General features: G+C 39.7%; 1 protein-coding gene across 3 annotated transcripts; it reads left to right on the top strand.

The window, feature by feature from the left end:
- Positions 1 to 23: 23 nt before the first annotated feature.
- Positions 24 to 22,832, top strand: rfx4 (regulatory factor X, 4). 3 transcript variants are annotated; one of them, XM_044124565.1, is made up of 19 exons: positions 24 to 2,012; positions 2,116 to 3,072; positions 4,582 to 4,668; positions 4,818 to 4,878; positions 7,938 to 8,061; positions 11,437 to 11,498; positions 11,664 to 11,877; positions 12,273 to 12,350; positions 12,431 to 12,594; positions 14,177 to 14,277; positions 14,364 to 14,422; positions 14,532 to 14,676; positions 14,944 to 15,038; positions 16,098 to 16,215; positions 18,062 to 18,181; positions 18,824 to 18,982; positions 19,071 to 19,236; positions 19,328 to 19,466; positions 21,767 to 22,832. In XM_044124565.1, the coding sequence occupies exons 2-19, from the start codon at positions 3,030 to 3,032 to the stop codon at positions 22,037 to 22,039; spliced, it is 2,208 nt and encodes a 735-aa protein (XP_043980500.1). In that variant the 5' UTR covers positions 24 to 2,012; positions 2,116 to 3,029; the 3' UTR covers positions 22,040 to 22,832. The 3 variants fall into 3 exon arrangements, with proteins under 3 accessions (XP_043980500.1, XP_043980501.1, XP_043980499.1); XM_044124566.1 differs by having other exon boundaries at positions 18,821 to 18,982; positions 19,110 to 19,236; XM_044124564.1 differs by having other exon boundaries at positions 18,821 to 18,982.
- Positions 22,833 to 25,988: the final 3,156 nt, after the last annotated feature.

Raw genomic sequence — 25,988 nt, 5'->3', positions numbered from 1 at the left:
TGTGTTGCTGAATTGAATTAATCTGCTTTTTTTTTTTTTTTTTTTTTTTTTTACAAATATTAAGACTCCACCATAAACTGGATCCCTTATGTTTCTCCTGTCTCTATTAATAGTTACATGCCATTTCTAATCAATAATATCTCCTTCTAATATTCAAACTTCACAGATTTTTGAATCAGGTATTGGAAGTATTTAAATTGTTAAATTTAAATTCCTAAAATAATGATCTATGTCATTTTTTTTTTTTCCAAAAGTGATTTTGTTATTTTAGGGAGGTGACAAAATGTTTCTTTGCTCTTCAGAGAATTAAAATTGTTACAGACCAGAAAGACCCAACATTCATTTAGAAATAATTTTAAATTAAATTAAATCTTTCTAACCCTTAACAATTGTCAAAAATTGTTCAAACCACAGTGTCGTTAGGACAAATGTGTGTCTGCTCTCTCTAACAGGACTTTTTTTTTTTTTTTTTTTTTTTTTTACACATTTTCTCATATTAACATAAACATACAACAATATATTTGGAGGAAATTTTTGGTCGCAGGCTGAAACTAAGTAGTGCATCATGGTAAATCCAGGAACAATTTGTGATTACCTTGAAGTCTGTGACTGTAATGTGACAAAATGTAAAAGTAAGTGTCAGGGAGAGTGAATAATTTTCCATGTTTATTTACATGATAAAGTCTAAAAACTGTCCCGGTGAAACTCGGGGATATAAGAATATCTAAAATCTCACCACCATCTAGAGACGTTTGCTTCAAAGATATTTACCAAAATTAACTCAAGTGAATATATATATATATAATGTTGAACCAATGTGGTGAATTATTTCTCTTACACTTTATTTCTATCACACAAAATGGGTTGTGAATAGAAAAAGATGACCTCCACATTTTTTTGTTTTTTTTGTTTTTTACATCACCTCAAAGCAACAAACCAGTTGAATCTTCAACACGATTCTGGCAACCAAACATCAGTGAGACTCACCAACTCCTCCAGGAAGAGCAATTCAGTATCCAGGCAGATTTATTCCAGCCTTTGAATTGATGGCTGCAAAAGAATTGCAGATTATTTTTTCTTCTTCAATTTGATGCTTTTAGTGGGAGATTAGTTCAGTCTATGCATGTAATTCACAGTAATTATTCAGTATTGGTATTGAACACAGTCCAGATAAATCATTAAATTCCAACACTTGCTACTTGATAATACTAGAAATAACTACATAAGGAAGTACTGAAGTATTCATACACTGGAAAACTTAATTATTAAAAATGACCTTTAATGAATTTTAACTTGTTTCTTAAATTATAACATTTCTAATCTAATTTAAATGTTGCTATATTTCCTAAGAAGGAACCGACTGGCTTCTCATGAAATCTTCTCATTTTTTTCTTTTAATCTGTGTGCGATCGGAGGCGGTCACAGCGCCTCAGCCAGAGCTGACACCTCTCATTTTGAAGGCCACGTGACAAGCAGGCAGCTGGATTCGGGTCGCCACGGCGCTCGCTGACATCACTCGGACATTGAGCGCCAGCGCCCAAGTCGTGTTGATGTCAGCGGGGAGAGAAAGCTGCTTTGAGTCGTATGGCTTCCTCTTTAAACTGTGGCTACCAACATCGCTTGCAGCGTAACCACACACCGACACCCCCCCCAATTTCACGCGCACACACACACACACACGTGCGCGTGGTTCGACTGGGGCCTTTTTTAACGCCACAAAAGCAAGGATGTATGCGTTTGCAAGTGAGAGTGTGATAATAATAAGAGGCTGCACCTGTTCTGCTCCACGAGGTTGTAACGAGGAAATAAAAAATATACATAATTTAATGATTGAAACGAATCAGATCTTGTTTGCTTTGCACCTGTTCCTGTCTGAGAGCGACGCAGAGCGAGAGTCTGGGTGCTGCAGCCGCGCCTCCTCGCCCTGCCGTGCATCAGGTGTCTGCAGCAGCATGAAGTATCAGCCTGCGAGCCGAGAAAGTAGAAAGTCCTCCTTCGCCTACCGTGGTGTGGTGAGTAATTCAGCCATAATCCGCCTTTCTCCTCGGCCCGTCTCCTCTCCCCCCCTCTCCTGCCGTTCCATTCATATTCTAATCACAGCTTTCCCTTCTCCAGCTCTCAGGCACTCCATCAGAGCCCTCCCAGCCTCGGGCTTTGCACTTTTACTTCCACCCCCCCGTCTTCTTTTGTGGCCGTTCCCTCTTCTCAGAGGCACACCAAAAGAGAAAATAAGGCGAAAGAGTGAGCAAAAAAAAAAAAAAAAAACGAACGACGAAGACTTCAACTTTGAACATGCCTCTGTAAAGTTTCAAAATGTTTGGAAGGAGAGGAACATCGAGGAGCAGCTTTACTGAAGGAGCGACTCAAGTGAGGCAACAGGTGGCTGTGGGATGTGTTCATGGAGGAGAGAAGAGATAAAAAAATAAAAAAAAAACTGTAAAGTTGAGTAGTGAGTTCATTTGGAGCTTCAGGGTGTATAAAATGTATGAAATGCCATAACTGAGAGTGGGGAGGCCACAGTGTTAGGATGTAGATCTAAGCCTCTTTTTTTCTAGTTTGGAGGGAGCTTTTCTTATTCAAAACAGCCCCACAAAAGACTTCCAGTGAGCTCTGCCACATCCCCATCTGACTTGGGGCCATTCATCAGCCTTCCAAGCCTATCAATGACATGTCCCCATCAGGGCTCCTATAAAATCAGCCCCTTTCCCATGAAACATCAGCAAACATTTTGACGGGTCTGGCTTTCCCCCCGCTGGATTTCTGGAGTCTCCTGCTCCCTTCTTTACACCCCCCGCCCCAACCCCTCTCTCCCTCTCTCTCTCTCTCTGTCTCTCTCCCTCTCTCTCTCTCTCCCTCCTCCGCCAACACCGCCCTTCTCCGGGCGAACCCCAGAGCCTCAACATCTCCCTTGACGGGCAGTGGTCAGGGAGCCTTAGGACGAGCCGAGAGGAGATCATCGGAGGAGGGGGACAGAGCGCGTGCACTGAGCCATTTTACTCGGAGGAGCCGGCGTCGTTGATGGGAAGAGGATGCACTGCGGGCTGCTGGAGGAGCCGGACATGGATTCCACAGGTCAGTCCTGGTAAACTGGACGCAAACTTCCGCTTCTTAGCTGCGCCCTTTTTTTTTTGGTAGCGTCTCAAACTTTCTCTGGACCGGCTCTGGAGCACTTTGGTCTCATTTCTGCTAAACAGGAATCTGATTTTTTATTTTTTATTTTTTTATTTTATCAGGATCTGTTTCAGAAAAGGCGGTCAGAGAGGCGCACCTGCTCCCGAAGTATTGAGTATAAAACAAAAAACTGTGAAAAATGGCGATTATTTTTAAACAATTAGTAGTTCAAAATACAAAGGATAAAACGTACATATTCTCCTTTGTTTTTTCATTTGGTGAAATTTGGCAGCTTTCGCAGGAAAGTGTCGCTTGTTCCTGCTGATAAACGGGCCAACATCCATCTCTGTTGTTGATCGGATTTAATCCAATTATTTGGATCCCCCCAACTTATCTGTTCTTGTGGCAAATGAAGCCTGAGCTCCGAGTCTCTGTGGAGAATTAGCTTCACTTCAGTGGATTCACTTATGCATCTCCAAGCTGCTTCTTTTCTGTCTTTTCAATGGGAAAAGAAGGACAAACTGGCAGTTTGGACAAACTGCAAGGCTTCGATTCAATAAATGCATCTGAAGCAAAATAAGTGGGAATAATGGCAATAATTCAAACTTGACGCACCTCAAAATATTTCAGACAGCTAAACTCACTATAAGTTGTATGTAGTAGTGTGAAAAAACTTTTTGTTGTGTCCTTTTGAAAGGCACCTTCTGTAAATTTTAACTTCCAAAAACTTTTATTATCTGCTGTGACCTGGATCCTCTCTTAACAGCAGCTCCACTAACAAAAAGTTTCAAAATTAAAGCAGAAAGTTAATAACACAATCCTTTGAAAAACATGAAAAAAAAAATTAAATACTCATATAAAAACTAAAGAGAAGATGATTATTAACCAATCTCGTTTTCCTTCTTTTCTGACCGCTGACTCACTTTTTTCTGTGTTTTTTAAAAAGGATTTTCACTTTATCATGCAGCTCCCACATGAAAGCATTGTTGTTTTGCTGCTGCTCGCTCTCAGAGAGAACACCAGTCGGGCTTTTTCTAAGCAGAAATCAAATGAGCACAAAGCCTCTATTCCAGCAGACTGCTTCAGTAAATGCGCCCAGGCTCTCTTTTTCTTTTTTTTTCTTTTTTTTTAAAGCTTCTGTGTGTTCATCTCGTCGTCTCTGGAGAACAATGCTGGATTCCTGCCGTCCTGCTGAAAACATCTCAAACGGGACCCACGGCTGCGCTGCCGCCCCACACAATCGCTTGTTGTGGCCTCTGCCTGTCACATTAGTGACGTTTTAAGTGTCCCGCACGATGTTTATGTAAATACAGCTCTTGCTCTGTTCTGCTGCCGGATGATGCTCCTCCAGTGCCGAAAAGGTCTGGAGAAATAAAACAAACTAGCCCTTTAGCCTACCTAGATCTTGTCTTAAAGAAATAGGAGAACTTTTAAAGAGCAAATATTGTGTTTTTTTTAAAATCTTCATAGAGAGCTGGATCGAAAGGTGCCTCAGTGAGAGTGAGAGCAAGCGATACTCCAGCCACACGTCTCTGGGGAACATGTCCAACGACGAGCGTAAGCAGCGAACCTCCAGACGTTTGTTTGTTTCAGACTCCTTCACTGCATTCACCTGCTGCTGTTTGGTCACATTACCTACACAGAATCAGGGTGTTTTCTGCCCCGCTAATAATTTGATTTACTCTGATGTTTGTTGACTGCTGCAGATGAGGAAAAGGAGAATAACAGAGCGACTAAACCGCATTCAACACCAGCTACTCTGGAATGGTGAGTCACTAAAATCAAATGTTCTTTTTAAAAAAAAATAATAATAATAATAATAAAGGAAGAAGAGCATTTAAAACTCATATAATAAAAATAATAGGGAGGAACAATTAATGTGCAAGCACAGGATGTCTATGTTGAATATGAGGTTTTCACCTTTTTTATTCTTAAAGAATAAAAAATTGTAACCCTCATATATTTTTTCAACCAGTCTTAAATCAGAATTGTGGGAATTTTAGTTGCTGTACATTAAAAGCTCACTCAGATTATCAGATTATTTTCAGAATTTGCTTCATTTAAGTCTCAATTTCCATCAGATCTTAAACTTTTATGTTTAAACAAAAGCAAGACCTGATTTTATCTTCCAATTCTGCTGAGTTTGAAAGTATTCCTAAATGCGTTTTCTTCTGGTAGCTCTCCAGTTCCTTATGTTTGAGAAGTTGGGTTTTCTGCATGTTTGCTGGTTTTCCTTTGGTAAACAAATGTCCCAAAAGTTGTGCCACTGCTGTTGTTATTGCTTGTCTTTTTGACCAATTAGTATAATAATGAACTAGTTTAACTTATGCAGGCTTTTTCCAATGTACTGTAAATATGAAAACATATGAAATTAGTATTGTCAGCTGCAGTATAATTTATTCAAACCCCAAGCCAGTTTGAAATAATATTTTGTTTGACTGGAAATAATGTCAGTTTTGATATGAATCTTATATTAAATCTGTGAAGGGAGTTAAAATTAGGGTGATGTCAAGGAGGCCCTCCAACACTTCCAGCTCCAAAGATAAATTATTAACAAACCACTGAAAACATTTAAAAAACTGATCAGCAATTTCAAAAACAATAAAAGAGGTTTGATTTTTGTAATTCCAGTAAGGATTCTTGCATTTATTATAAAACTAGGAATAATTCTTAACATGCAATTTTTTTCATAAAATCTTAATATAAAGCAAAATTGATATTCATCTTATATTGACTTAGAAATAAAAACATAAATAGAAACAGCCTTTATTGTCCCACAAAGGTGAAATGTAGGTGGCAACAAATATAAAGCAACAAATATAAAGGTTAACACAAAAAGTTCTTCAAGTGTCAAAAGCAATAAAATTTAAGATTGACAATAATAATAATGTATTTTATTATTTTTTTAAAAGTGCCTATCCTCCTACATGGTTGAATAAAAGCAAACATAAAGCTAACTCTGCTGGGGTTTGAATAATTTTGTGGGTTTAAATCAACTTCTACAATGGTCATAAAAAAAGAAAATTATTTTATGGGTTGGTGTCTTGACTAAAGACGTCAAACACAAAAGAAAATTATTCTTTTGTGAAACTCATTTATTTTTCTAGTTAATAAAGGCAAAATAGAAAACAAATAAAAGCACTGAACTTTAAAAACTCAGACCTGGAGATGCATTTTAAGGGAACAAGCTGTCAGACTACAGCCGTCACGTTTGAGTTTTAGACAAAATCGTTTCCTGTTGACCTTTATTTGGTCTTCAGTTTGGTTCATCTTTGTTGTGTGAATAAAAAAGGTTAATCACAATGTGTCTGTGGAGAATTTGCGTTAACACTAAGTCGAAATTAAACGATGAATAAAAGTCTTTAACATTCAAGTTTATAAAATGTTCACATTAAAATACTGTAGGGATCCGGTACTTTCTATAGGAGCACAGTCATGGCAGTGATAGGTTTTACTTTTAGCACATCAGCTAAAAGTAAAACCTATCACCTCCTCCAGAGGCTGCAGCTCCTGAAATGACTAAAATCTTACTTCCTGTATAAAACAACACACGATAGATTAGATGAATTTAGTTTTAAGCATTTAAATAAAGCTGGATCATGAAAGTGCTTCTACTTTCTTTTCACAATGACTGAATGTGATGCATTAAGATGATCACAGAAATGTTGGGAAGCAAATATTCATAAAATGCTATTCATAAAAGATGCATTTTAACGAATCCATCCTCCACCTACAAAAATATAGAAACTGTTCATGTCAAGACCAGTCTTTGTTTATTTTATTTTTCTGTTAAATTCTTAGACAGCTGTGCTCATGGTGTTCCTCAGGGTTCAGTATTAGATACGTTTCTCTTTTTCTCTTTTTCAAATCAAGAGAGCTAAACGCACAATTTAGGAGGAAGGAAAAAACTTTCTTTACATTCATGCAGATAATCGAAGCTTTGCACAGAATCTCTGCACAATTTAACAAGTTACAAACTTCATTACAGTATCAACATTTGAAATATCAAAATTGCAACTCATATTTGGTAGGCACTGTTTATTTCTGTTAACACCAACTCCTGCTCTGCATATCAAATATATTTAGATGGATTCTCACTGCACACTTGATTTAGATTAATTTGGATTAAATCAGACTAAGAGTAATGAGGAGAGAATGAAAATTAGGCATAATGGCAGCTATTGTAGCCATAGGAATCGAAATAAACCATGAATAACATTTACATTTACCAATTTTCCTTAAATCAAGCAGGTGTAATTTTAGCTAGCCATCCTTTAAATAAGCATAAAAAGTATTTTAATTTGAAAGGCTGTTTTTGATTGCTTTGCAGAACGTTTTTAATGAGCTCTAAATTATTGTACATCCAAACGATTTACTGTGGTTCTGAACGGCTTAATGCAGTCGTGGCGACATAACTCTGAAAACTGGCTAAAAATAATAGCGAAGAAGCATCTGAATGTTGACAAAACATGCAGCTGCTGCTTCAAATCAATTATTTTACTTTATAACGTCAGGGCTCCTAGTGGACCGGTTGCTGTTTACATAATGAAATGTTATCTGATGAAAGGTTGCGTACCACAGCATGCTGACTGAGCAACTATCACTGTTTGCTGAATATGATTGAAAACAGTCACTGCTGAAGCTGATGCAAGCCAATAAAGACTTTTGAACCGAATCTTCTACTATTAGACGTTTTCCCTCCACATAATTTTCCAGTGTCGAATCTCACACATGTCAATAATTAAACTCCAGCACATATTTTGCCTGACTTTGTTGCTTAAAGCTCATCCAGAGGTTGCAACCCCGTCACATGTGTTGTGCCACAGGTTAGAGGAAAACTACGAAATAGCAGAAGGTGTGTGCATCCCCAGAAGTGCGCTCTACATGCACTACCTTGACTTCAGCGAGAAGCACGACACGCAACCTGTGAACGCAGCGAGCTTTGGAAAGGTGAGCTCCGAATTTTGGTTTTCATCACCATCACTCCCAGTGTAACTCATGCTGCGCTAAATTCATTTTCCTGAGATATTTTTAATCGAATCTCCTAAAGTGACGTCACAGATTGTGTATGAGGTCAAATAAAGGCTGTAACTGAGTCACGCTCCAGAGTTCGGTTGTAACGAGTTACATTTATTCAGTTACATTTACTTAAATTTTGGTTGGAGTATTTTTACTACGCTTTACTTTTTACTTTTTACTTCAGTAATTCTATCATGAAGTATTGCTGCTCTTACTTAAGTAAGATTTCTGGATACTCTAACCTCTGTGAGTAACTTCACTCAATGATGAAGAACCAGCTTGTTTCAAACAAAAACAAATCACCAGACATAAAGTTTCATTTGTTAAAGTTTCACGAGTTTCATATTAAAAGACGTTTTTTTCTTTTGCCTGATTTTGTTATTTTGTAGTTATGTTATCTAAATGAACTGTTTTCATTTGGTCATTTAAAAAAATGCCATCATTTCCACATAACTTTACATTTCGGTCCATCTGATGATGTAACTTTTAAACATTAAATGATTGATGTTTTGATTAGTTACTCTACCTTTTTAGATACTTTTTTCTTGAGTAAAAATATGCTGTAGTAATGCTACTCTTACTTGAGTGCAGATTTTCCTGTGTGGTTCGGTTTTGGGCTGCAGCGTCGACCGCAGCTCAGTGTGAACATTTAATCTAGAGCCAAAGGAGATGTGCTTTCGTCTGTTCCCACAACCCCAACAAGTTCCTCAGCCTTCCTGCCCCCAGCCGTCCCCTGTACCCCGGGCTCCGGCCCCAGCCCCCCACCCCGAGCGCGCCCCCGCCCCTCCGCGAGCTCCTGTCGGAAGATATTGAAAAAGAGAAGGGGCCTGGATTAATGTGTAATTAAAGGAAATTTGGAAGGGTGAGATGTTGCGGAATGTTAGATCAGTGGCTGGAGCAGTGTGGGGTGTCCTTTAGGAAGGCTTCATTGATTCGGGACAAAAAAACGAGAGAGGGTCCGGGCTGCCTCCCTGTCTGCTCATTTATCAAGCGGGGCCTGACAGAAACTTCACAGCTTGGCCCCTTTTTTCATCCCACACAATGGAGAGCTACACTGTTTGCTAAAGTTTCTGCACTGGGAGCCGGACCGAGGAGCCAATCTCTGCAGACAAAAAAAAAAAAAAAGAAAGAGAGAGAAAAGAAGGAAGGAGGGGAGATGAAAACGACAAGGAGTGATGATGGGAGAGGCTGATGAAGAAAGGAACGAGTCAAATGACTGCACATCACAGAAGTGACAGAATTTATTTTACTTGTATTTAATGTCTTGCTGAAACAGCAGGGGAGTTTTATGCAGAAATGCAGATCTGGAAAGTCATAAGCCTAATTAAATCAACAATACTATAAAAGAAATGACAGCAACTTAACCCTTTCATGCATGAACTATGATCCTTAAGGTCATGATTTATTTATAACTGTTTTATTTTGTTAAGGGATTCTATGACTTTTTTCTAGGTGGTCAGTCATAATTTTCTCCAAATACAAAGTTGTTATTTGGAAAATGCATCAGTAGTTTTGGTGTTTAAGGGTTATTTGATGTCTCATCACTTGAGTCCTCTACAGTAGAAGGAGGGACTGGATATCCTGGAGTTGCTCTTTCGCCTCTCTGTCAAATTGGATTTAACAAAAAAATTTGCAGTGTATGGCCAGTAGTTAATAGTGTATTGTATGATCAATCAATCAGTCAGTCAATCAATCAATCAAATTTTATTTGTATAACACATTCCAGCAATCAGGCATTCCAAAGTGCTTTACATTATAAAAAACACAAAGTCATGCAACATAGAATCAACAATCAAAACATTACGTTAAGTCATGTTTCATTGTATAATGAAACACAAAAACACAACCAAATGGCTGTTAGGTAGCTGTCCAGTAACTATGTATGAAAGGGTTAAATAAATTTTTAAAAAAATTGAAATATTCCATGCTCTTCTCTAAAAATCTAATTACAAGAATTAGAAGGAAAGCTGCTTTTAAAATGACTAAGAATTACTAAAAGAGAACTGAATCTGCATCAAGCATGTTGCAGAGATCAATACTTTTTACACATAAAACCAGACTCTCTGCTCACATTGGAGCATCTCAGTCATATTTCGGTTCTTGCAGGTTTCCTTTAAGTCGTTGTCTTGCTGCTCCAGGTAACAGCTGATGACGTTCCCCTGCAGAATCTGCGGGTCCGTCGAGTCGTGCAGCTTCTGAAGCATCAGAAGTATGCATCACCGCAGTACTACCACCACGCTTTACCTTTACTGTGATGTCGTTTTTCTGAAATGCGTTGTTGGTTTTATAAAAAATGAAACGGGACACACACCGTCCAGAAAGTCACACTTTTGTCTCTCCAGCCCAGAGAAATCATATTTATCATGAAGACATACTTCCAGGAATGTGATAAAAGCCTTTCTGTTCTTTTCTTATTTGAACTCTCACTTTGACTCCAGTTTAGTTCAGATTATTTCTTATTGTTGAGACCTCAACACTGAGGAAAGTGATGAATTCAGTGCTTTAGATGCTGCTCTGTGGTTTGTTTGTTTTTTTGTCATCTCCTGTTTGGGTCATTGAAGCAGTCGTATAAAGATTCCCCACTGTTTTATCAATTCGTTCATCAATAGAGTCTCCATACCTTAGAAATCCTTTTTAAATGTCATATGCTAGTTTTTGACAACTTTTATCCTACTTCATGCTGTCAGACAGATTCTATTGGGTCATTTCTTGATTCTGGGCCTGGATGTGGAAAATTTCTGCTCATCTATTCAGTGAATGTACTCTGAGTGATTTAACAAGAGGGGCATCTACTTATGAAAATAGTCAGGTTGGTTTGTAAAGCTAAAAACTGCTTTTTGTGTTTATAAATGAGTGTTGAACAGATTCTTTCTGCCAATGAAGATACTTGGTGCCACCTAACTTCTGGGGTTAAGAAGTAATGGGTTGCAACATATTAAAAAAAAAAACATTTTTTAGGTGCTTTTTTGGCATTAAGTACTTTTAAACTTTAAAAAAATTTATTCAAATGAATAAGGACCTTTTGCTACTTTGCAAGTATTTGAATATTTGCATGTTTTGCATAGAGGTGAGCCACAGCTGGGTGTAGAGTTATACCATGCTGACATATCCCAAGATTATTTATATAAATAGATGAGAGAAAATGGATTTATTTAGATGTTTCACCTGAACTCACTTTCTTAGGGTTCCTCCTAGTTGAAGTAGTGAATAAAATATGAAGTGGGGCGTCTTTAGCTCTCCCGACACATAAACGTTTATGACTGAACATGTTTGTACTGACAGCTCTGATCTCCTTTTTATAAATAGATTATAAGGCAGCAGTTCCCAGCACTGACAACCAGACGACTGGGGACAAGAGGACAGTCCAAGTGAGTTTGGACTTTTGTTCTTCTGTCCGCATCACAAACAACAAGCGGAAAAAGATACACTGAACTTAAACGGATAGTTTTTCATTTAAGATGTAACAAATTCACTTAGAAGCTGCTCATAGTGGTAGATGATTGTGTTTTTAAAGGACATCCTGTCCTCCTCAGGTACCACTACTACGGGATTGCGGTGAAGGAGACGTCGCCGTACTACGATGTGATGTACTCCAAAAAGGGGGCGGCGTGGGTGAACGAGACGGGGAAGAAAGAGGTCACGAAGCAGACAGTGGCGTATTCACCGCGCTCCAAGCTGGGGACGCTCCTGCCAGAGTTTCCAAATGTCAAAGACCTAAATTTGCCTGCCAGCCTGCCAGAGGAGAGGGTAAAGGACAGATTCTGCTCCCCCTCTTTGACTCTTTTATCTGGCTTTGCGTTGAGAGAAGAACCTTAAGGATTTATGTGCTGGCTCCTCACTAACTCTTAATCTTCGGGGGGCAGATAATAAGATCTAGCAGTGGACAAAAGACGGGCACTAGCTGTCCGGCTTTTAAAAGGGGGGCCATGATTTTAAATGGTTTGTGTTTTGCTGATCTCTAAAGCTCGTTTTATATCGCTCTGCTCCAGCCTGGACCTGTAACATGTATTTATTGGTTCACAAGCAGATTTATTTTCTTGTTTTTGCAACACTTTTTTTTTTTAAGTTTCACCTTAAAAGAGGGAAAAAAGACTGTAAAACTTTCTGCTGCGGACAGATTAATACTCTGCTGTTGCTTTCAGGTGTCAACGTTCATCATGATGTACAGAACGCACTGTCAGAGGATACTGGACACGGTTATCAGAGCCAATTTTGACGAGGCAAGGTTTTGAACTCTACCCTCTTTATGCAACATGAGCAGAAACCTCTTCTTGTAACATCGCCTGCTTGGCGCCTGCAGGTCCAAAGTTTCCTGCTGCACTTCTGGCAGGGCATGCCGCCCCACATGCTCCCTGTCCTCGGCTCTCCCACTGTGGTCAACATCGTCGGTGTTTGTGACTCCATCCTCTACAAAGCCATCTCCGGGGTGTTGATGCCCACCGTCCTGCAAGCACTACCCGACAGGTGAGCATCTGTTTCCAAGTCGCCTTCAGTCTGATGGGATTACAGCCAGACGCTCACATGCAGACACAAACCCTTCATTTCTCACTGAGATTAAATCAGACTAGGCGGCTCCTGTTTAGCTGCGTTAGGAAAATGATTTCTGTTTGTCTCAGAAGTTGGCGTACGTTTTCTCTGCATGTGGTTGAACTGCCTCCCACAAGCTTCTCCCAGCAGTTTGCTGGAGGTTTGGCCCGTTCCTCCTGACAGAACCGGGTCAGGGTTGTTAGCCGTCTTGGTCACACACACCTCACCTGTGCTAAACACACATTTTCTGAAAGACTGACATCAGACATTATAATGACTTCATTGTCTTTATGTCAACTAATTTTTTTAGAGTCATTCTGAAGATATTGCTTCAGTATTTCTTCCTTGTGATATCACCCATTCAGTGAAGTTGTTGCTGTGAATATTAGAAAACTATAATCTCCCTTCTGTACGTTGATTTTGGGGTCATTTTCTGAATGACCTTTCAGCATTCTGGCATCTAGGAAACATTTTGGTAATCTTCAGTCACCTAAAACAGAAAAGGATTCGTCTGATTTAATGTCAGACAGTAAGAAAAATTAATTTTTTGTATTTATGTGGTGTGGAAAACTTTATGTTCAGCTGTAGAAGTGTTTTGACCTCCTCAGATTTGAGAGCATGGGTTCAGTTTAGAGATGTGTTGATCATTTTGTGGCCAATTTTTGATCGGTAGTTTACAAAGCTCTAGGCCACCAAATAGATAGTTCTATCTAGAAGTTAGACTGGATTCAAGATATTTTTCCTCATCTTCCTGCTGTGTCTTTGTTGCTGCTTCATGTTCAGAGTTGTTATTTTTAGCAACTTATATCACAGACTAAAATGATTCGATTGAGAATTTTAACCGAACTTGAACGCCTGCAAAATGTTACAAACAAACAATCCAGCATATTCTGTAAACCACAAAGGTGGAAATATAAAAATAAAAAAAGATCAACTTTGGTGTAATTAATTTGACCTTCTTATTACCGCTCTCTTTAATCTGAGGTGGAAGCCTGTTGGCACCTGACCATGGTGTGTTTAATGGACAGATTCTGATGGTGTTTTGCCTCTCATGCAAATACAGCATGTTTTAAACAATATCTGTTTTTTAATTCATAAATAATAAATGGGGCTCAAAGAGCAGAAAATCATCCAGTTCCTGTTGAAAACTGATTTCTTTGTGTGTCTCTACTTCAAACTGTTTATGCAAACGCTGCCAATCAACTGAATTATGACGAGTTAAACCTTTACGTCACTATTTATAGACATTTTTCTTACCAATAATGTCTTATTATAATAATAGTCCAGATTTCTTCATTTACTGCTAAATGTATCTGTGGCCTTAGCTTACCTTGCAAACGGCAGAGAAAAAGATTTAATGAGTTGTTTTGATGAATGTTTTGAAAGCATTTCCTCTTACGAATGTTGCTCTAACTTAAGCTTTGGATTGTTTCTTATGCCCCTTCAGATGAAACCTCAGGATAAAATCTCATTAGCTGCAGCTCTTATAAATCCACTCTGTTGTCTCTCTTCTGCACAGCTTGACTCAGGTTATTCGGAAATTTGCCAAACAGCTTGATGAGTGGCTTAAAATAGCACTTCATGACCTTCCTGAAAACCTGAGGAACATCAAATTTGAACGCAAGTCAACCACAAATGATTTTTATATGCTCATGTAATAAGCCGCAGCCTCAATATTGACCATTTTTCTATTATTTTATTTCCAGTGTCAAGGAGATTCTCCCAGATTTTGAAGCGGCAAACGTCATTAAACCATCTCTGTCAGGTGGATGTCGTGTTTCTGAATGTTTTTATTAAAATCTATATAAAAAACAAAGACACGAATCAGATAAGCGACACACAGGCGTCATGTTGTCATTTCATGCGGCCCCCAGGCATCTCGGACTGTGATAAACAGTGCCGACATCACCTTCCAAATGCTGGAGGACTGGAGGAACGTGGACCTGAACAGCATCACCAAGCAGACACTTTACACCATGGAGGACTCGCAGGAGGAGCACAGGCAGCTTATTATGCACTGTAAGTGTCACATTTAAAGCTCAACCTCTCACTGCCGCGTAAACAACACACTCAGTGACGATCATTCCCACGACCGGCGGAGTCAAAGCACCGAGGACGAAGAGCAAAAGGTTAAACAAGTTCATCCTCCTCTCCAACGCCCCGCCGAGGCGCCACAATTCAGCTCCCGAGAGGAGCAGAGGTCGCTGACATGTGGACGATGCTGCGTTACGAGGCTGTTGTTCTAGTTATGTCAAGTTGTTGTTTTTTTTTCCTCTCTTGACTCAGTGTATCAGGAATTTGACCACCTGTTGGAAGAGCAGTCTCCAATTGAGGCCTACATCGAGTGGCTGGACTCCATGGTGGACCGCTGCGTCGTCAAGGTGAGAGATAAACGAAGATTTATGAATGACTCAGCATCCCACAGACATGTGAATAGCTGCAAAACAAGACAAGGTCATCTGTTTTACACTTTTGAAAGTTTTTTCTCCTAACAGAAGGTCTGGAAATAACATTTAAAATGAATAAAATCGAATTCTGGAAGCCTTTTAGAATGTTTGCTTCAGTTTCAAGAAGTTAATGAATAAAATTGTTATTTTGTTTATAGATGTTGGTGAGATTTTCACTCCATGGTGGACGGCTGCTTGGTGAAGGTCACATACCGCTGCAGCAAAATAAAAATTAAAAATATTAGCTGTGTATCAAAACTATATATAATTTTAAATGGTCAGACAAAACAGCAGAAATTTAAAATTAATTTTAAAACCAATTTACAAAAAAACCTTTGTAAAATATCATCAGTATGCCAGAGTTTTAGCAAGAAAATCACACAGCTTATAGACATAGGCTGCTTTTACAGTCTAAAAAATAATTCTGAAAAAACTGATGATAAATGAAAGCAATAATATTTTTTATTTAAAAATAGTAATTAGAAAAAATATATTAGAAAAACAGCACTGATACTTTAGGGTTGGCTGCTCTAAAGAAAAAAATAAAATAAACAATAAAAATTAATAAAATTTTAAACACACAAACCAGAGTGAGATAATTTTTCTAGCTGCACCTGCGACAATTATGATTAGTTTTGTTTAATAAACCTGTTTGTGCAGCAAAGTGCTAAAATCCATTCACCTCTGCATGCCTTTCTCTCTCAGAGGCACTTAGCTCCCAATCCTCCCAGTTAATGATGTCTTCAAGCTCCCCATTTGCACCCATTATGTGCCAGATATGGGCTTGTAAAATTTGGTCGCCCTGGCAACGTCCTCCACCGCCCAGACAATAGTTCAATAGGAAGGCGTGTCCCCCGGGGCAAATTAAATAGTTGACTTGTTGACATGTTTTTCGTTCCTGAGGGTTAAGCCCCAATATGGACCCAGGGGTTAATTCTAGTGCTCCCTCCCCCCCACCTCCATCTTTTTCTCATGGAAATGTTCTCTCTCTAGGTGGCGGGGAAGAGGCCCGGCTTGCTAAAGAAGGTGGCCCAACAGTTCCTGCTGATGTGGTCGTGTTTTGGTACCAGAGTCATCCGGGATATGACCCTGCACAGCGCGCCCAGCTTTGGTGAGCCCACAACGATTCATGCTGGCACGACAAGTTCACAGTCTGCTTTGGACACCAAATATTCTGAAGCAATTTTACTGATTTTATGTTGGAAGTTCTGCAGATAAACCACCTGTTAAAATCCATCCTCTTTGTGAAACATTACAAAAACCCCGTTGAAATGACATCACGTCAGTTTTAGGCATAGAATGAGATTCCCACTGTATGAAGAATTGAAAGCGCCACTGTTTCTCAGTATCTGCAGAAAAAACTAAAAGAAAAGCACATTACTTGGCGAAATTGCTTTAATTTGAAATAGAAACGCAGAAATGATTCCTGATGGTTTTCCGACTGTGGTACAAGTACAACTTTAGAGAGATTCAGGAAATATTTTGGTATTAATTATTTCAAGCAAAAAGGGTCGCACTGATTCTGGATTTACTTATGACGTCTTTTATTTACCTCTGCTGTCCAGTCTTGGACATTAGAACGACATCAAACCAAACTTCACCATGTTTCAGTTTCTGTGGAATTTGCTATTGGACAGGTTAATGACCAGGCTATCTGCTACGAGCAACATAAGTTAATAATAATGTAGTTTTATGCATTTTGTTCTTTGCAAAGCCATAGCAGTATATTTGTTAATGTGTAGGTGTGTGTGTGCGTGTGTGTGTGTGAAAGATTTGTTGAGAAGTAAGTCAGCAGTACTTTTTCTACTGCAGGTTGGGTTGGGTTGGTTGAAAAGGTCCAACATTCTGTTCTTTCAAGTGATGACGTTTTGGTTCTCTTTCAAAGTTCAGACTTGCAAATTGTATCCTCTTGAGTGAAAATAGGACCCAAACATGAAGGTCCTGAACTCTTTACCTCCCTTGTAAATTTATTAAGAAGTTTGTTTCTAGGAGGAAATGAGGCAGGCATGTAAAGAGAATAAAAGCTTTGAAAAAAAACATTTAATCTGGTTTTATTGACATTTTACTGAAAATTAAAGTTACTGATGTTCTCTATAATCAATGAAACAATCTCTACTGGCATTACATTATAATCGACTCCTTTTTATTATGGTAGTCATGGTTTTTATGTATTTTGTCCTTTTGTCTTTACTGATGAGCTCCAAGTCTTCAGTGTTGGACAGCCTTCTTGCCATCACCCTAATCTTTAGCTCCCTCCCAGACTCTGCATCAGATGTTGATGTTATGTCCAGACAGGAGAAAGATGTTGGTCAAATATAAGGAGGTGAATCTGCTGATTTCTACCCTAGTATCAGAAACTGATTTCCTGCTCAGGCCTGCAGTCTTCAGAGAAAAGTTGGAGAAATAAAAAATGGCTGCCTTTTTTTTTTACAACCTGCTGTGCACAAGCCAAAGTTAGAACGCAGCAGTAAACGTGAAAGAGGGACAAAAACAGACTTCTCCGTCTTCTGCTCGCCTTTCTTTGAAAGTGAAAGTCACAGCTGGTAGCGGTGTTTTGATAAAGCAGGTCTCTGTGCACAAACAGCTAATTAACAAAGGACACACCTCCCCTTTCCCGAGGCGTTTGCCTGTTTTTTACCCCATTTTATGAGTGTCCAGGATTGCGCCCCACTCCCCTGAATGACCACAAGTGTTTTTATTATGCGCACGGCGGCGGCACAATGACACGTTTGTGATGCCGCTGCCTCATCTGCTCCCTGTGACATCTGGGGTCAGCCGACATATTTCTGAGGCTGAGTTGGTTCGTTTTTTTTTTTAATGACGGCGAGCCTCCTGTCAGGATGTGGAGTCATCACCGCTCAGACAGTCGTCGTTTATTTCTTTCATTTTCCTATCTGTAAAAAAAGTTTTGTGGTTTTAGCAGGAAGAGATGGCATGTTGTGTTTTTGTGTCTGCAGGGTCCTTCCACCTGATCCACCTCATGTTTGATGATTACGTTCTCTACCTGCTGGAGTCGCTGCACTTCCAGGAGAGGGCCAACGACCTGATGAGGGCCATGAAGGGGGAGGGGAGCACAGGTGAGGCCTCAAAACACTGAGCTACCTGTGAAGAGTAAAGCTACACGAAGTCAGCTTAAGTCAGAAATTTTATTTCCTGTTTCTGTATTACTTTCTTCAAACTCTGAAAAAAAAAAAATCTGAAGGAATTAGATCAGATACCAGGAAGAGATTGGGTTCATCCTTTGATATAGTTTCCATATGTCTGAATGTGTTTTGATGTGAAACATCCTCACTGTTAACCGCAGCAAAACAAGTCCTGCGCAGACATGGGCTGAAAGGCCACTCTCAGAAAAAGAAGCCATTACAAAGTCAAAGCAATATGAAGAGTAAGATTAAAGTTTGAAAATGGACTCTGGGACAAGCGTTTTTTTTTTGTTTTTTTTTGAAGATGTATCCTGTGGACCCACGAAGCCAAAGTTTAAAGTTTTACATACAGGAAAATGGAGGAAGCCTCAGAAGTCTATCCACGAATCTACGAATAAATCCAAATGAGAATAATTGGCAAGATTTGAAAGCTGATGTTCAGAAAAGCTTATCTGTCCAATCTAACAGCAATTGAGCAAATTTTTTAAAGAAAAATGAGCAAAAATCTGAGTTTCTGTGGAGGCGTCCAGCAAATGGCGATTCCACGAATGTGTCCTCTCCTGACTCTTTCAGCAGAGCAAGAGGAGGAATTCACGCTGACAGAAACCAGCCCCACATCCCCATCTCCGGGGTCCTACTCTCCCGCCCGCTCCGTCCAATCGGTGGACGTCTCGTCGGCCAGCTCCCCCACTGCCGCCCTGTCCCCAGAGTACACAGGGGTCACCGCTTCCACAGGTGAGACCGGACAGAAAACGAAGCGGTTGGAAATGCTCCACGTTATTTAGCTACTCCGCGCCGAAACGTTTGTTTCTGTGTCTGCCAGGCGCTGTTCAGTCATATACCTGGTCCCTTACATACACAGTGACCACAGCGGGCGGCTCCGCTCCGGAGGCTGGGCAGCAGCTGTCCTGCATGAGGAGCAGCGCCCCCGTCCCGCCGCCGTCCTCCGCCCACAGGATGCCGGTGTACGCCCACAGGGAGGAGCACGGGTAAATACCACCCTGGTGTTAAATGCACCCACAGGAGATTTAACCGGTTCCACTGCTAATCAGACTCGTCTTGCTGCTGTTCTTGTCTCAGATACAGCGGTAGCTACAACTATGGCAGCTACACCAACCAGCACCCCCACTCCATCCAGAGCCAGTACCCGAGCCTGGCCCATGAGCCGGCCATCCCCGCCCCGCTTCACTACTCCGCCTACCACCGCTCCTCTGCACAGGTCAGTGCTGCACAGGCAGGATCGGGTTAGCTCACTGTTTGAATCATTTTCAAAAAATTAACTCTGAAGCACATCTAAACATTTGTTTAAAGGACCAAAGAGTAACAATGTCCTAGACGCTTATCCGTATTTTATGGGTTTCTCTTTTATTTAAACAGTTAAGTTGATGGAAAAAGATAAAAGTCAGACATGTAGGCACCAAAGCTGAGTAACGTTAATGTATGTTGGACTCACTGAACCCGGAGTTAGCATTTAATTTACAGGTGTGAAGAGAGGAAGCTTTCAGAAGTAGACCCTAAGAAAAACCTATTTGTAAAACATGAGAACATCCTCATTGTTAAAGTCCTACTTTAAAAAGAAGAATTCATAGAAATGTATTTTAAATGAGATAAGGAAAAGGTTTTAACTAATTAAAATCATTTATTTTGTTGTAATAAAACAAAATAAATGGGGGTAGGGAGTGAAATTACCGTAATAACCCGACATTGGCTGGAGAGCGCAAGATCTCTCCACTTTGGAAACCGTTGGAATTGTTCAGATGGCGCAAAGTGTGGTGGAATTACGGTACTGCAAATTTGTCTGGATCGTCGTCAACATGCTCTCCATCCTGTCTGACAGAGCCTGGAAAAAAATCATTTGTTCTTTATTTCACAATTCTGGACTGCTTTGTGTTCGCCAATCTCATAAAATCCCATGAAGATGTTGTTGTATTGTGATAAAATGTGCAAAGGTTCAGGTGATATTAAGACTTTCTTAAGGTGGTGGATTGTCCACCGGGAGAATACACACACATCTCCCATCTGCTCTTTTTTATGTGTTCCAGCTTGTTAATTTATCTGAAATCTTACAAGAAACTCAGCTTGATTAGCTGCAGAAGAAATTGGTTTGGTATCTTTATTGTTTTAAACAAAAGGTTTAAGGATAAAAAAGAGGTTTTGGTTCTTGATGTTGCCGTTCTTTCAGCTTGTGGTGTAAATTCGCTCTTTTGGTGGTAATTTCCTGTCGACGGAGCGCCAGCCTCCGCCGCTTTTATGATGTTTGGGGGGGGGGAATCGGCCGGACTTCAGAGCTCGCAGTGTTTCTAAACGTTTCTGAATCAAACCCTCTCCGCTCGGCGGAAGCAGACAGTGAAAGGTGGCTCTACCAGGGGCCAAGAGGGGCCCCGCTCTGTTACTCCTCCCTCCAGCCCTCAATGGTCTCTTCATGTGTTTGAGCCAGCAGCCTCGGAGCGGGGCAGAAGGGGCATTTATTAAATTATTGTTATGCAACGACCCCTTCTTTGCCTGTGAACAAGAGGCAGCTGAGGAGTCTGCTCTGCTCTGACCGTCTTTTTCCACGCCGTGATCCTTCATAATGGAATCGACTGTCGTGTTTATATTTAGCCAGAAAAAGGGAAAAGGCTCCTACTTCCACTTTTCCTTTTTAGACCCGTCTGAGCTTAAATGAAGCACAATGACTCCACTTTGTCAGAGGAAGAGGTCGGGCATGGAGCTACAACCTCATCCGGATCCACATCTGTGCAGAGTATTTTTATCGCCAGGCAGATTCGCTCATTGTTCTTTGTGCGCCGTCACCACAGGCAACGCAAATGACAAATAGAAAAGCCATTTTTTAAGGAAAAGACGAATAATTTTTTTGAGAGGCTTAATTTTTCTGTTTTGACCATTTTTGGCACAACTTGTGAGACAATTTCCCCCCGACGGAAATTACCATCGACGGGGTCGGCTCACATAAACAGGTTCACATATGAGACGACACAGAGGAAAGGGGGGAGTTTACTGATGGAAGCTTTTCATGCTTCCTTCAAGGTTTTAAATTGGTGTTTTGTTGATGTGTAAGAAAAAAGCTTATCATCAATCTAAACATAAGGACTACAGGTAGAAGAATTCAGCAAAACAATTTAGTTTTGTTTTTGTTTTTTTTAGAAATTCAGAATATTTTTCCCTTTTTTATTGATTCAGGTATATACTTGGATCTATATTTGGTTTGTTGTTTTATTTTATTGTGATGATTATTTAGTTTTGTTATTGTTAACAATGCTGTGGCGTGAAAAAGCGTATGCCCGCTTCCCGGTTTCCAGTTTATTTGCATGTTTTCCACACTTAACTGTTTCAGGACATCAAAGCAATTTAAATATTAGTCAAAGACAACACAAGTGAACACAAAATTCAGTCTTTAAATTTGAATTTATTTCCCTATTTATTTATTTATTTATTTTTATGTCAAAGATCAGTTCTAAACTTTATTGAATTGCTTATAAAATAATTACTGATCAACCTTGTTGTCTTTCTCCTCCTCAGTACCAGCTCAACAGCCAGATGCCCCGCATGGAGCCGTGCCTGATGGGCAGCACTCCTCGGTTGCACCCTGCGCCCATCGCCCCCCGCTGGCCAGATGTGTCTCCTGCTAACAGCTGTTACTCCAGCCCGCCTATGCATTCCTCTCGCTATGCCACCTCTGGGGACATGTACTCTCCTCTCGGCCCTCGCAGAAACTCGGAGTACGAACACTCGCAGCATTTTCCAGGCTTTGCCTACATCAACGGAGAGGCCACTACAGGCTGGGCCAAATAGGGTTTTCTGTCTCCTTCCCTGACGAACCGGCAGCTGCAGTCTCTGAACTCTCTCGAAGACAAAGAGGAAGGTGAAAGAAATCGTGGCCGGACTGACAAGTTTGAAGAGGCGTTACATCAGTCGCCCTGATGATTGTGGTGTCACCCGACCAGATCTCCGATTAATCATTTCCTCCACCAAACACTTGATGGAGGAAAACAAATCATATTGATTGTCTGAACCTGCAGCAAAATCATATAAAGAGTGCAATGCTGCTGCCAAGCTGTGCCTTTGTTTTAAGGAATGTACACCTCAGCCAGAGTTGCCCTTGCTGCTCTCAGTGCTGTGTTTGGATACCGGTGCAGCTGCAGGTTTCCCTGCAGGCGTTGCTCAGCACTATTGCAGCATCTCGTCGCGATGAGCTGCACCGCCTTAACCGTCTCCTGGGACTCCAGGTCTGTGACTCTGAGCTGACAACCATCACGTGTTTCCATCTCAGATAGTTAACTTAAACACAACAAATGTATCCTGTCGCAAGCTTTTCTGCTGTTTTTCTGTGACAATATATCTATAAAGATAGATATATATATAAGTATTTTCTGTAACTTTGTAACATGGTGTAATGCTATATTTTCTATGTCGTCTCTGTTTTGTATGGTTAGTAAAGGATGCATTAACTTAGGGTTGTGTGTTTTATAATGCACTCAAAGCTACGGAGGACCTATTACCCTATGGGTATTTATTAAAAAGGGAAATATCAAAGTGTACAGTAACATAAAGTCACTTTTCTGTAAATAAAAAGCACTGGAGAGCATCTGTGGTGACAGTTAAATTATGTTGGAAATATTCCGCCCTCATAAATAATTCAACAATTCAAAACAGCGAGTCTTTTTTTTTCTACTGTTTTTATGAATCTTATGTTGAGGAAACCCGACACATAGCCACTTTTTGTTCAAATATATATATCGTAATAGCATATTGGGCCTGCTGCCTTTAGTCTATGTAACTATCTAAATGCTTCAAACAATACCAACAAGTTTAGGATCAGACCAGTGTAGCCAAAGTAAATAGTTACATTTGTTAAAGGAAAAGGCCAAATCCAAACCAAAATGGTGCCCTTGTTAAATCCCCAAAAAAACTGACTGCATTTTTTAGAAAATTGTTTCATTTTTTATTTCAGTTGCCACACCTAAAGCCTGATTGTTGTCAGAGTTGCAGAGATAAGAAGTTACTTAAACGAAACCTGTTTGACAACATGAAGTCACAAATAAAGGAAATGTGGGACAGTCACCAACTAACCAAAATTACTCGAAAAGTCCTTTGGCAGCTAAACCAAGAAGGTCACTAAAGAACCCAAAACAATATGTGAAGTAAAACTGGCTTCACTCTTCTCAGTTAAGAGCAGCATCTGTGATTAAACAGTAAGAAAGAGAAACGGGGCAGGAACTGCATCCGTGTTTCAGTGATCATACAAAATCCTGGCGAATGCCTTCCAAAAAACATCTTGATTAACCTCAGCAATTTTGGCAAAATATTCTGTGGACTGATGAGAAAACAGTGGATTTCTTTGTAAAGTGTGCATCTTATTAGACCTAATGTGAAACTACCATGATTTCAGAAAAATGTCATCACACCATCAGTTAAGATCAGTTGTGCTGGTATGATTTTCTGGGACTGATTTGTTGCTTCAGGATCCCAGACAGCATCACGATGGAACCATGATTTACGCTTTTAACTAGTAAATCTTGAATAAGTTTGAGACCTTAAGCTCATTAGAGTTATGTAGCAGGACAATCATCCAAAGCACCAAAAAACTTTATCTTTAAATCAGATTTAGATCCTGTGGCTTCTCCAGAAACCGGCCGGCCTTTATGAAAAACCTTCTGGTGGGATTAAATGTGAAACAATTCTGCAAAGAAGAGTAGGCCAGACTCCTCTACAGTAATAGAAAATACTCATCATCTGTTATCACAATTGCTTATCTCTTCTTGAACTGAACAATTTTACCAACCATTACTCCTTCATTTTTAACCCACTGCAAACAATAAATTATTGGTGTACTCTGCAAACAAGACTTTCTCTTTTGGCGATTTGCATTATTTTTAAAAAGTGGAATCATCTTAACCTGACACGGATCAATGAGTAGATTTCTTTTCTTTTTTTTTTTTTGGAATCATTTTAGCTAATCTATTTTTTTCCATCTTCATAAACTCAGTGGAAACCTTTTAAATGGGGGTTGGGTCTGAACAAGAAGAGCCACACTGATGAATAAAGTCCATTTCAATTGAGCGAATGCCCTGCTGTGCTGAGGTCATTGCATCTTAGTCCCACAACCTTTAACCTCTTACCCCTGACTGTGTTTCTTTATATATCAGAGTGAATCCTCTGTGTTACATCGCTGAAATCCTGCAGGACTCACTGCCGAGACATTGAACACGGGCAACTTGTTTGCTGCAAAGAAGAAAATAAAGACGTCGGCCCTTCATTGTAATATAATCGCCTGACCTTAATGTCAACAGCAATATCCGCCATGTTCTACTGAGATCTTTACGCCGTCTCCTCTGGCAGCTGTGAGAACCACGCTGTCACCAAAGGCGACATCTTGGATGTGACATGAAAATAAGGAAATCTAGAAACTTGATTCTCAAGGTGCGTCCAGAAACTTCCTGTGCAGGATGTAGCTGATGACATCATCCACCCAGAGGAAAGAATAAAGCAAAAACATGAACATTTCTTTTAAATGTAGTAAATTATAAAGCAGTTAAAACAACTGAAACACTTTAAAATGTCACTTCTTAAAAGTTTCTAGAGTGAAACACAATCTTCACCTATTTCATTTATTTATGTGACTTCAGAGCTACGGCATTAAAGGAACATCATCCTAGCTCCCATCAAAGCACATAAAGTTTTAACATTCCTGTTCATTTTAGATTGTTTATTGTAAATTACCTATTTTTCAGCAACAGTTACACACATCTCAATATACTTGTATTTTTTTTAAATGTACTATTTTTTCAGATCTGCAAAAGTCCTGACTTGTATTATTGTCACAACTCTAGTTTTTCAATTTACGGTATATATTACCGTTGTCTTATTAACCTGAGTGTTTCACCTCACTGTTTGCTCTTGATATTCAAGTACCATTCTATGATTGCTTTGCTTATGGTAGCATAATATTTTTCCTCTTCACTTTCTGACAGTTGTTATAACAACGGCTCAAGGTATTATTTCTACAACTAGGAGAACCTCAAAAGCTTAAAAATTACATTAGAAAATTACCAAAAATCTCGAAGAAGTTTAAAAGAGGCTTCAGGGATGCAGAGCAGGATCGAAACACACAGGAAAAACCATCCATCAATTAACCTAAACTTGACTTTCTAACCACACAGCAGAGATTCAAAAACCAATGAGAAGGATTAGTACTGCATAGGGTGACCAGACGTCCTCTATTTCCCGGACATGTCCTACTTTCAGACCTAAAAAAATGTCCGGGGGGATTTAAAAATCGTCCGGGATTTTGGTCAACTGCAGTACTAGGGTGACCAAATCTGGTCACCCTAGTACTGCATGAAAAAAAAAACCTGACGACGTCATCCAGGACATTATAGGGAAATATCATCTTTGCTCCCTAGAACTGAGATGTAAGAAAGTCACTACAGTTATTACACTGTCGTAAAGTAACAACCTCCGTTAGAGGCATCTTAATATTTGTTGCAATACTGACTGCCACAGGAGATACTTTCTGCCCAATGCATCAACATCCACAACAACTCTTTGAAGGTACTTGAGATATATGACGTACAAAATTGAATTTCGCTCTGGGAGAAACAAAAATTGAATCCCTAACCTCCACTCAATTAAAATCTAAAATATATCTAAATATAATTTTAAAAAATAAAAACATACATTTTAGGTTTTTTATTTGTAATAAATAAATGTTAACACAGTTAGCAGATTGTTTAGCAGCGTG

The sequence above is a fragment of the Gambusia affinis genome, linkage group LG08 (assembly GCF_019740435.1).
Source record: "Gambusia affinis linkage group LG08, SWU_Gaff_1.0, whole genome shotgun sequence".
In the NCBI taxonomy this organism is placed as follows: domain Eukaryota; kingdom Metazoa; phylum Chordata; class Actinopteri; order Cyprinodontiformes; family Poeciliidae; genus Gambusia; species Gambusia affinis.
The sequence above is the reverse complement of the archived record's forward strand: the minus strand, read 5'-3'. Positions and strand labels throughout refer to the sequence as shown.